This window comes from Podarcis erhardii (assembly GCF_964252035.2).
Source record: "Podarcis erhardii genome assembly, chromosome: 15".
Taxonomy (NCBI): Eukaryota; Metazoa; Chordata; class Lepidosauria; order Squamata; family Lacertidae; genus Podarcis; species Podarcis erhardii.
In genome coordinates this window covers 26305089-26316881 of record NC_138505.1, presented here as the reverse complement: position 1 = coordinate 26316881, position 11793 = coordinate 26305089, and the positions used below count along the sequence as shown (strand labels likewise).

General features: G+C 48.2%; 1 protein-coding gene across 1 annotated transcript; it reads right to left on the bottom strand.

Annotated features, from left to right (window-relative positions):
- Positions 1-409: 409 nt before the first annotated feature.
- LOC309330425 (hydroxysteroid 11-beta-dehydrogenase 1-like protein A) lies at positions 410-7633 on the bottom strand. The gene is made up of 6 exons (XM_081842095.1): positions 7449-7633; positions 5805-5935; positions 4865-4976; positions 3220-3408; positions 2322-2465; positions 410-846 (listed from the first exon to the last, which is right to left on the bottom strand). The coding sequence occupies exons 1-6, from the start codon at positions 7528-7530 to the stop codon at positions 632-634; spliced, it is 873 nt and encodes a 290-aa protein (XP_081698221.1). The 5' UTR covers positions 7531-7633; the 3' UTR covers positions 410-631.
- Between the last annotated feature and the right edge of the window lie 4160 nt (positions 7634-11793).

The window sequence follows — 11793 nt, the reverse complement described above, 5'->3', positions numbered from 1 at the left end:
AGGCCTGCAGCTCAGCATAAGGCCGGTGCCTTTTGAAATCTGCTCTAAATGAGAGCCATGAGGACTAGAAACCTACTTCATTTTCAGGGGAAGGGTGCAGCTCAGTGGCAGACCACCTCCTCTGCATGCAGGAGCTCTTGGGGTTGAATCTCCAGATAGGGCTGATGGACCTGACTTGGTGTAAGGCAGATTCCTATTTAAATCTGCTATCTGTTTAGAACAATGAGGACTAGGATCTCGCTTCATTTTTAGGGGAGGGGCGCAGCTCAGTGGTAGAGCTTTGCCTGCCGAAGTTACCGTAAGTTCAGTCCCTGGCATCTCCAGGTAAGCTTGGGAAGGTCCCTTCTCTGAAACCATATGTTGTTTGGTTATGCAAAAAATAAGAACACCATAAAAATTGGTGCATATATTAAGGGAAATGTGTATGTGAGTTAGAACTGCACACAAAAATGTGTTTATTAGGAGAGATTTGTACTTAAAACACTGTTGAATATTCAAGAGAGAGAGAGAAAGATTGAGAAATGCACCAGAAAGCAGCCCCCCAATAATTTGCAGCACCGGAACTCGTAGTTTTCCCACTCATAATTCTTTTCATAATCCACTCATAATCCACTTTCCCCACAAATAATTCTCAGAGGATTTTCTCCAGAACGTAGCTGTTGCCAATGATCTGGTCCACGACTCCTGGCAACCAATCTCTGAGGAGCAGCACAGGTTTCGTGAGCCAATAAGGAAAGAAAACTTCCCTCACCCTCATGACGCCGCCCCTCACGATTGCCTGGGCGCAGAGCTCTTTCGAACTTGCCTTCAGGGACATCTTGCCTTCTACCGACCTCACAGCTGTGTCTGCAGAAAAGAGCACGGAAGGCAAGTCAGTGGGGATAGGGCACCAGGCACCCCAGGACCTTGGAAGCTGCTGCTGGTCTGTCTGCCTTGCTGTTGCTGATTCTAGTCCTCATGGTCCCCCCAAAAAAAGAGAGGACTACAACCTTGATTTAGTTTTAGGGGAAAGGTTATGATTTGGTGGCAGAGAATCTCCCTTGCATGGAGAAGGTTTAAACTCCCCAGCAGCATCTTCAGGTAGGGCTGGGAATGTTCCCTGCCTGTATATCACGATGTTTAGCTGGTGTTATAAGAAAAAACTGTTCCTTTTCTTTTATGGGGTATCCAAGGGTTAGGGTCCTTAAGTGGGTTCCCTATCGGTAGGAGAAAATAACAGAGGCTAACCAGAGAATATTAAGAAGCAAAGCGGCTAGTAAGCCTGATCTTTATTCAAGGAACTGTTGCAACAGGGTCCCCACTCACCACACGCAGGAGGGAGGAGAACCCTGAACAATGGTGCGCAAACCCTTATACAGTCAGACATCGGATTTAATGTACTTCGGGATGAGTGCGTTCGAGTTGCACTCCGCGGCAACCCGGAGCGCATTACTTCCAGGTTTTGCCACTTGTGCATGCGCAGACGCTCAAAATGAAGTCACGTGCATGCGCAGAAGCGGCAAAAAGCGATGCGTGCGTGCGCAGATGTGCCGTCGCTGGTTACGTTTGCTTCTAGATGCGAATGGGGCTCCGGAACGGATCCCGTTCACATCTAGAAGTACCACTGTATAGACTTTTGAAATTGGCCACCCTGTTGCCCAAGACCATCCCCCTAAAACAGCATCCCTCCATCACAGAAGGAGGTGGTCTCCAGCAGAAATCCTGTCTGCCAGGATACCTGAGAATGGTCACTGATTGCAATACCTGGGGCAGTCTGGCCATTCTTTCGTGATGGTTAATACTTTAGTTCCGGAATCCAGGTCACAGACTAACCCTATTCATACACAAATACACCCTTAAGACCAGTGGTGTAGCGTGGGGGGTGCAGGGGGGCCAGCCGCACCGGGCGCTACATCTGGGGGGGGGGGTCGCTCGCACTCGAGTGCTAAAATCCATGGGTTAGGGGGCGCAAATTATTTGCCTTGTCCCGGGTGCTGACAACCCACGCTATGCCACTGCTTAAGACAGGATTTGCAAGCAAAAAGGCAATGGGAAGGCTTTCCCCATTTTCCTTCCTTACTGCACAGGAATATTTCATAGAATCATAGAATCGAATCATATTTGGTCATTGGGAGTGTCAAACTGGCTTCAGGATTGCTCTCCTGTACTATTTCAGACACGTGGTTTATATACGTATGTATGTGTTTGCCTTGAACATTTATGAACGTTTATTTTACATTCGAGACCTTAGAATTCTTACAACACTGGTGATATATCACGATGTTGGACACTGGATTATCAGCCAGCCCTACTAAGCCGCTGCCCTACCTGGGACTGCTTACCTGTGTCAATGTACCCCAACACGGCAACCGTGATGGGCATGTTGATTTCCCGAAGGCGCAGCTCTGTGCGCAGGGAGCTGTAGAATCCTTCCAGCGCAGCTTTGCTGGCGGCATATGGAACGGAGAAAGGGGATGGAAGGCGGCCTGAGAGAAAACAGGAACATATTCCTACTTGGAAGGTTGCAGAATCAATTTCTCCAGAAACCAAAGGGGTTAAGGGGATGGAGCGACTGCCCCTCTGAGGGAACGCTGCAGCCTTTGGGACTTTTTAGTTTAGAGGAGAGGCGAGTAAGGGGGCGACATGATAGAAGTTTGTACAACTGACATGGAGAAAGCCGTGACAGAATGGATTTTCTCCCCCTCAGGCCAATCAGTCCAATGGCCCCTCTAGTAGTAGTAGTAGTGGTAGTAGTAGTAATAATAATAATAATAATAATAATAATAATAATAATGCATTTATATGCCGTGCATCTGGCTGGGTTTCCCCAGCCACTCAGGGCAGCTCCCAACAGAATTTTTAAAACACGATAAATACATCAAACAGTCAAAGCTTCCTTAAACAGGGCTACCTTCAGATGTCATCTAAAAGTCAGATAGTTGTTTATTTCCTTGACATCTGATGGGAGGGCGTTCCACAGGGCGGGTGCCACCACCGAGAAGGCCCTCTGCCTGGTTCCCTGTAACCTCACTTCTCGCAGTGAGGGAACTGCCAGAAGGCCCTCGGCACTGGACCTCAGAGTCTGGTCAGAACAATGGGGGTGGAAACACTCCTTCAGGTATACTGGGCCGAGGCCATTTAGGACTTAAAAGGTCAGCACCAGCACTTTGAATTGTGCTGAGAAAGTTTGGACCTCCTGAGATCACTTAGGCTGGGGGGTCTCCAGTCGCCTGCCCATACCACTTATGGACGATACCACGATGATGTTGCCACGGGACTCTTGCAACATGCTCAGGGCCGACACAGTGACCTGGACGTAGCTGAAGAAGTTGACCGTCATGGAGCTGATCACAGATTCCATGTCTCCTTGGTACGGGCCAAAACTGATTTTTCCACCGACATGATTCAGAACCAGCAGATCAAGCCCCCCTGCAAGGGAAAAGAGCACAGAGACCCTGAGTGGAAGAGGGAGAGCAACAACCATCTTAGAAGATGGACGGAGCTCAGCCTCTTCTCATGTCAACATATAGGCTACCCCTGAAAACCAGCCTGTGCCGAGCTCAGTCCTTTCATGATTTAGCTGCGGTTCCTTTGTTGTGGGGGTTGGACTAGATGACCCTTGGGGTCCCTCCCAACCTTACGATTCTCTGATACCAGCCTTCGCAAGCCTGGTGCCCTCCCAATGTTTTGGATACCAACTCCCGCCCGCTCCTAGCAGCATGCAGCCATGCCGGCTGGTAGGAACGCAGGAGAAATTTGGTTAGGCTTCCATTAAGACAGGGGTTGCCAAACTTTTTTCTCCCTACCCAATAAAGAGCATTATTCAGAACCATGATCTGCATGAACCAGTAAGGAAGGTAGTAACGGAATGACAGTTAAAATGGTAACTACAAATTGCCCATGTATTCAAAACCCACTTCAAACTATTTAGGTTAACAAAACTGATGAACGTAATCTGGTGACACCAGCTTTCACAGAATCACAGAGCTGGAAGATACACCCAATCAATGAGAAATTGGAAACAAGTCAAAATCTATTAATCTCAAATGACTGGGGCTGATGGCAGTTGCTGTCCAAATTATCTGAAAGGCCAATCAGGTTGGGAAATGCTGGTCAACCCCCTTCCTTCCTTCCTTCCTTCCTTCCTTCCTTCCTTCCTTCCTTTCTTCCTTCTCTCCCTTCCTTCCTTCCTCCCTCCCTGGCCAGGTTTAATTCAAATCCTTCAAACCTCCTTTGGGGAAGGTTCTCAGGAATGGTGGAAGGAGAAAGAATTTGCCCATGTGAAGACCATCAAGTGGAAACTCTTACACATATGGTTCGTAAATGTAAACTATATGTTGATCTCCACCAGCAGTTCCTAGATCAACTCTGCATCCCCAAATGGAAACCAGAGTTAGAGGTCATACTTTTTCTATTATTGGGGAATAATCAGGAGCTCACCAAGTTAGTGGCGAAATATCATTATCTGCTTTTTTGTCGTCAAAACACATTCCCTGGAGACCTAGAGCGGTAATTCTAGACTGCTTTGCCTCTTTCATTTGACAAACGTTTTGTGTCACTGGGAAGGTGGTAATTCTGTATTGATTTGCTATGGATGTTTGTGTGCGATGCCAATAAAAGGTTTAATGATGATGATGATGATATACCATCCTTCATCAAAAGATCTCTGGGCTGATCTTTGCCAAGATGCAGGCAGACAAGGCCAATAGCTGAGGTGTCCCAGGGCAGAAGCCGGCAAATGCCTTTGGAGCTGTTCCCCTCAAGACGAAAGGGTTAAGGAGCCCTTTGCCTGCGCCTCAGGTAGCTTGTGTGGCAGCCTTTTGGGACCTGGAAGAACACTTGCCACCCCTCCAAGACTGGCTAGGGACTGGCCTTCCATCTTTACCCAAGACGTTCTTGGTTTCTTCCACAACATTCCGGGCAGAAGCCAAGTCACTCATATCTGAAACGACGTACGAAGCAGAGGCGGCTCCCAGTTTCAGACAATTCTGGACTACCTGGAGGAAACAAATAAATGGTCGGTTACGACTGGCCCGTATGGGCAGGGGTACCTTTACCTTTACTTTTTATGGCATGCAAACTGAACCATGGAAAGAGAAGAAGGGAAGTCATTGATATTTTAAGGTTGTTTAAATGAATATTCTAAATTATAAAATTAAAAAAAAAAAACTTAATAAAAATTATGCAAAAAAGAGAAAACAAATAAAAATAAAGAGGGAACTTGAAAATGGCTTCTAACTGGTTTTCAAGTATAAAATCCATTGTAAAATACTACACCGCACAATAAAACAATCTATCTGAGCAGTAAAAAACAGCCACAAAATTTATTATACAGCAAGCCAGTTTAAAAGCACCATTATTTTAAAAAATCAAAATCGAAACAGTTGGATCAGGAAGATCAAGTTCAGGGGAATGTTCATCGGAAACAAGTGTGTCTTTAAAAACCATTAGAATAGCAGTAGTGATGGTGAGTCATAAAATCACAGAATTAGAGAGTTGCAAGAGACCCCAAGAGTCATCTAGTCCAACGCCTTAGAGCAAGGAGGGCGTTCCATTATGCCGGTGCCATCAGGGAAAAAGCCTGCATGTTCCCACAAGCCAATGGTCACCATCAGGGCATGGCTAAACTAAACCGGTTTCCATTATTGAACAACGGATTCTTGTGGGAGGGGAGCTTGGTCAAAAGGAGGGTCAGATGAGGAAGAAAGAGATGAGGGGGTATTTTTGAGAGGGGAGGGGAGGCTAAGGGTTGTAGCCAAACTAAGACTATTGGAATCAAGGAACCTGAGTTTAACTACATTGAGGTCAAGGGATTAACAGTTTACCTTCTGGAGGCGTGTCTCATTCCTCGCTGTCAGCATCAAATGGGCCCCCATCCAGGCGAACTCATAGGCCATTTGTTCCCCTATCCCTGTGCTTGACCCCGTCACCAGGACCCGTTTCCCTCGCACCATTTCTGGAGACAGAGAAGGAGATGGTCAACATCAGCCGCCCATGATGCAGATGTTCTGCACTGAAGTTCGTAAGAACAGAAACATAAGGATAGAAGGAGAGTCTGGCTAAAGGGGCCCCCATGCAGTCACAGAATCACAGAGTTGGAAAAGACCCTTAGGATCACCTAGTCCAGCCCCCCCCCCACAACTCAGCCCTCCAGATGTTTTGGGACTACAACTCCCATCATCCCTAGCTAACATGACCAGTGGTCAGGGATGACTGGATTGTAGTCCCAAAACATCTGGAGGGCTGAGTTTGGGGATGGCTGATTTAGTCCAACCCCTTACAATGCTGGGATATGCAGCTATCCTCATACAGGGATCGAACCTGCAGCCTTGGTATTATCAGCACCACGCTCTAGCCAACTGAGCTATCCAAACTATCCTGTTCTCGCAGTGGCCGACTAAATGCCCCAAAGGGATGCGCACAAGCAGGATCTGAGTGCAGCAGCACTCTCCCGTCCGGTGACTTCCAGCAATGGGGATTTAGACGTATTACTGCCTCCTCCCTAGTAATTGATTTCATTTCACAAGATCAATATACGGCTGGATTGTAACAGAATGTCGACACCATTACGACACAACAAAGTTGATGAAAGCAATTCTTTAAAACGTTCAAATATTAAATCAGAATAAATGATCATTACCCCAGAGTCTCAGGGGTGGTGGCAGCCCAAGGGAGGGTCTTTTCTGTGGTGGCCTCTAAGCTGCAGAACTCCCACTTCACAGAGATGCACTTTCGTGATACAGCTTTCAAAAGACGCACCTCTTTCCCCTGGCACCTGTGTCTTTAGTATCCACCTTTCCCCCCAGTGGTTGTAATTAAACTGTTTTTAAAGTTGTGTTTTGTTGTAACCCGCTCTGGAACCTTAGGGTGAAGGGATAGTTAAATAATAATAATAATAATAATAATAATAATAATAATAATAATAATAATAATAATAAAAACACTAATGTAAAACATGGGCCAGGTTCTACGTATCTGGATAGGGTAGTCTAAACAAAAAAAGTTTTTAGCAAGTGCCAACAACAGACCCGCCAAGCTTCCCTATTTTCCAGGGACAATCCCATATTTACAGAAGCTCTCCCGGTTTCTGATCCCTGAATGTCCCACTTTTCCTTAGGACTTCCCTATTTTCTTTGGAGAAATGTTGGAGGGTAGTGATCCGACCCCTGAGCCATCTGAAGGTAGCCCTGTGTAGGGAAGTTTTTCAATGTTTTATTATATTTTCATATATGTTGGAAGCTAGGTGGGCGAGGTATAAATAGTAACTTCTTTATTGTTGTTGTTATCATTATGATGATAATTTTGGAACAGGTGGTCCCTATTTTCATCGGATAAATGTTAGAGGGTATGCAACAAGAGCAGAGCTGGTGTCGCTAGCTATGTGCAAACATCCCTGAGAACGGCAGAGGCATTTATGTGCAAGAGACGATCAACGTTTCAGAGGAGGCAACCCCTCTCCCTTGGCTTACCTTCGGAGAAACTTTCCCAGGTATAGGCATAGTAAACGAGGACAGCGATGAGGACAGGCACGACGATCTTGAGCACCGCCATGGTTGTCTATGCAGCCAATCATTAACCTCAACTAGCTGGACTTGTTTGTCGAGGTTCAGAAATCCACTCTTTGCCCTGTGGCCACCCGAAGCCTTTCCCTGCTTCAAATTGTGCAATTTCTCCTAGCCTTGGGCACACAGCTCCACCTCTCGGCTCCAGCGCCTTTTGCAACCAGCTGCAAAGTCTGAACTTGTGAAAGAAACATCCTTTGCCTCCTCAAGCAATCAGCGCCTTAAAAAACCTGTGTGGTTGGAATCCGTCATATCATGGCATGCGTCACACTCCCCTCTCTGCAGGCTCAGGTGTGGGTTCACAGTGGCACAAAGTGTGTGTGGTGGCCTGGGATTCAGACTCGGATGCTGAACCAGAGGGATCCCAGCCTGCACAGGATTCCCCGCCTCCAGAACCAGCTGAGCCGGGGCTGTGGCCTGAGCCTGAAGGGTCCTCACCTGTGTTGGATCCTCAGGTGCAGGCACCAGCTGAGTCTGCTCTGGCTCCTGAGGTGATGGAGGACCCATTGCCTGCAGGTGCTCCACTCTCAGCCCCGTCAGAGGAAGCTGAGGTTGCCTCTGGGTCTGATAACCCTTCAGCCTCTCCTGAGCTGCAGAGGCTCAGGGCAGAGAGGCGGAGGGAACTAAGTTCCCGCAGGAGGAGTGCTCGCCTCCAGACCAGCAGGGAAAGGCTTTTGGATGTGGGTGGGTGTTACTGTCAGCAGCAAACCTCACAAATGCTGTGGAGCAGTGGCATAGTGTGGGGGGTGCAGGGGGGGCCGGCCGCACCGGGCGCAACATCTGGGGGGCGCGCGCTCGCCGCCTCCGGAGTCGCCGAAGAGCCTCGGGCGCAGGCTGTAGCAGAGCCCCATGTCTCGCGGAACCGACGAGCTGTGCGCGCGTCCGGGCTGAAGGCGTCTGGCAGGCAGCGGCTCTCAGTGCTTGCCGCGGTCCCCGCGTGTCAGGGCCGCGGAGGGCACGCTAGGCAGCCCCTCCTCACAGCCCCCCCGCCGCCGCTGCTGCAGCTGCTGGGCCATGTTGCATTTTCCTCGCCTCTCTGCCCTCCTCCTCCTCCGGGCAAGTGGCATCGTTTGGGCGGCAGCACCAGCGGCAACTCGCCTCAGATCACCTGACACGGACCCGCCGCCGCCGTGGCTACCTTACCGTAAATACCCCAGCCCAGGCAGCAGCAAGAAGAAGCTGGCAGCGGCGGCAGGTTAGGGGTTAGGGGCGCAAATTACTTGCCTTGCCCCGGGTTAGGGGGTGCAAATTACTTGCCTTGCCCCGGGTTAGGGGGCGCAAATTACTTGCCTTGCCCCGGGTGCTGACAACCCACGCTACACCGCTGCTGTGGAGGGGAGTCTGTTGGTGCTAATGAGCTATTGGCCCACTACTCTCAACTCATTGGGGACTTTTTATTATTGTGTTAAGTTGTGGGTGAACATATCAGACGACACAGCGATTCTTCAAACAGCTCTTGTTTATTCACAGGCCAGAACAGAACTGAACTGAAGGGTTCAGCCAGCCTGCTTATATAGTGCTCCACTACAACACAATTGTAACAACTTTCTGTAACTATCCAATCACTGCATGTCACTTTCAATCCCTTATTTGCATATGTGGACCTGAGTGAAAACTATCTACAGTATCCCCCTGCTGGCCCAGGGTGAGAACTTCAGTACATAACAGATTGCATTTGTACCCCACCTTCTCCTGTGAGGAGCTCAAGGTGGCCTACATGGTTCTTCTCCTCCTCCTCCTCCTCCTGGAAAGTGTGTAGGGGAAGGCGACCAAGATGATCAAGGGTCTGGAAACCATGCCGTATGAAGAGCGGTCGAAGCAGCTGGGTATACTTAGCCTAGAAAAAGGGAGATGGAGAGGAGATAGGATAGCCACCTTCAAATATCTGAAGGGCTGTCCCATGGAAGATGCAGTGAGATTGTTTTCTCCTGCTCCTGAGCGTAGGACTCAAACCAAAGGGTGCAAGTTACAATAAAGGAGATTCCGGCTAAACATCAGGAATAACTTTCTGATGATAACTGTTTGACATTGGAACGGATTCCTTTGTGATGTGGTGGACTCTCCATCCTTGGAGGTTTTTAAGCAGAGGTTGGATGGCCATCTGTCATGGGTGCTTTGGCTGAGATCACTGCATTGCAGGGGGTTGGTCTAGATCTAGATGACCCAGTGAACTTCAAGGATGAGTGGGAATTTGAACCCAGGTCTCTTCCAGGTCCTGCACTCTAACCACTAGGCTACACTCACTTTCCTTTTTGTTGTTGTTGAGAAGTCTCCTCCATCACCTGTTTCAAAAGGTAAAGGGACCCCTGACCATTAAGTCCAGCCGTGGACGACTCTGGGGTTGCATGCTCATCTCTCTTTACTGGCCAAGGGAGCTGGTGTTTGTCCACAGACAGCTTCCGGGTCATGTGGCCACCAGGACTAAGCCGCTTCTGGCGAACCAGAGCAGCGCACAGAAACGCTGTTTACCTTCCTGCCGGAGCGGTACCTATTTATCCACTTGCACTTTGATGTGCTTTCGAACTGCTAGGTGGGCAGGAGCTGGGACTGAACAATGGGAGCTCACCCCATCGCGGGGATTCAAACTGCCGACCTTTTGATCGGCAAGTCCTAGGCTCTGTGGTTTAACCCACAGCGCCACCTGCATCCCACAGCCGATTTAGACACCTCTTAAAGGCAACCTCTTTTGCTTGGGCTTTCCACAGTTTTTAAAGCTGGACTGTGTTCCTTTAGGAACATAGGAAGCTACCATTGATCTGTCTAGCTCTGTACTGTCTACACTGACTGGCAGCAGCTCTCCAGGGTTTCAGACAGAGTTTTTCCAAGTCCAGCCTGAAACCCCAGACATTCTTCATGCAACGTAGATGCTGTACCCCCTGAGCTACATTGTGGCTTAGAATGTATTTTATAATGATGAGTTTAGTGGTTTGCTATTGATGGTTTTATTGCAGTTTTCAATTTCTGTACACCACTTCAATATCTTAAAAATAAAAATCTTTAGCAGTCTACAAATGTCATTTAATATATAAATGTTGCACCCTCTGACCTATACAGGACAGTGAAATAAACCTTCCTCTCCACTCCCTCTTTAAGAACTCAGGAAGGTTCACACAGATAGGAGACCATTTAAATAGCAAGACGTGACTTGAAAGTATCTACTGTTAACTAGCTCAGGGCCACAATACCTCAAGGACTGCCTCTTCCCATATGAACCTACCTGGACCCTGAGATCATCTTCTGAGGCCCTTCTTCATGTGCCTCCTCCTTGAGAGGTGCGGAGGGCGGCAACACGAGAACGGGGCCTTCTCTGCAGTGGCTCCCTGTCTGTGGAATTCTCTCCCCAGGGAAGTTCGTCTGGCGCCTTCATTAGCCACCCTTAGGTGTCAGGCAAAAACATTCCTTTTTAACCAGGCCTTTGGTTGATCTGATTTACATTCTATGCCTTTTTAAAATATGTTTTTGTGAGGGGGGGCTATTGGGATTATTATTATTATTATTATTATTATTATTATTATTATTATTATGTATTTTGTGGTTTTATATCTTGATTTTATTCTGTGAACTGCCCTGAGATCCCCGGGTATAGGGTAGTATATAAATTCTAACAACAACAACAACAACAACAACAACAATAATAATACCACCTTCCTGCAGCAGCGGTACCTATTTATCTACTTGCACTGGCGTGCTTTCGAACTGTTAGGTTGGCAGGAACTGGGACAGAGCAACGGGAACTCACCCCGTCGCGGGATTCAAACCTCCGACCTTCTGATTGGCAAGCCCAAGAGGCTCAGTGGTTTAGACCACAGCGCCATCCACTGTGTAGGGGGACAGCACCCAACCTGTAACTCAGCCTTCATCCATCCTGTGTCATCTTGATTTCCTGGACTTCAGTGTCTGCTCGGGGCTGATGGGGGTTGTATTACAAAACCTCAGGAAGGTTGTCAGAAGACAGATGCAATGTCCCCCTTGCACTTGTCCCAAATCTCTCGCTCTCGCTCTGCATCGCTGCAGAACTGAAGCCCTATTTCAGTTCAACTGAAGCCCTATTTCAGATCGGGAGAGCATAAGAAACTGCCTTATGGTGAGTGAGACTTAGCTCAGCATTGTCTACACTGACTGGCAGTGACTGTCTGGGATTCCAGACTGGGTGTGTTCCCAGCTGTACTGCAATGTGCTCTATGTGGGGCTACTTTTGAAGGTGACCCGGAAACTACAATTAATACAGAATGCCGCAGCTAGAATGCCGACT

Excerpts from the sequence above, each read along its gene's own strand:
- LOC309330425 (XM_081842095.1), bottom strand. The coding sequence starts at position 7,530 with ATGGCGGTGCTCAAGATCGTCGTGCCTGTCCTCATCGCTGTCCTCGTT. Across the intron at positions 5,936-7,448 it reads CTGGGAAAGTTTCTCCGAAG|AAATGGTGCGAGGGAAACGG; the intron begins GTAAGCCAAGGG and ends CTCTGTCTCCAG. Across the intron at positions 847-2,321 it reads GTTGGGGTACATTGACACAG|ACACAGCTGTGAGGTCGGTA; the intron begins GTAAGCAGTCCC and ends TCTTTTCTGCAG.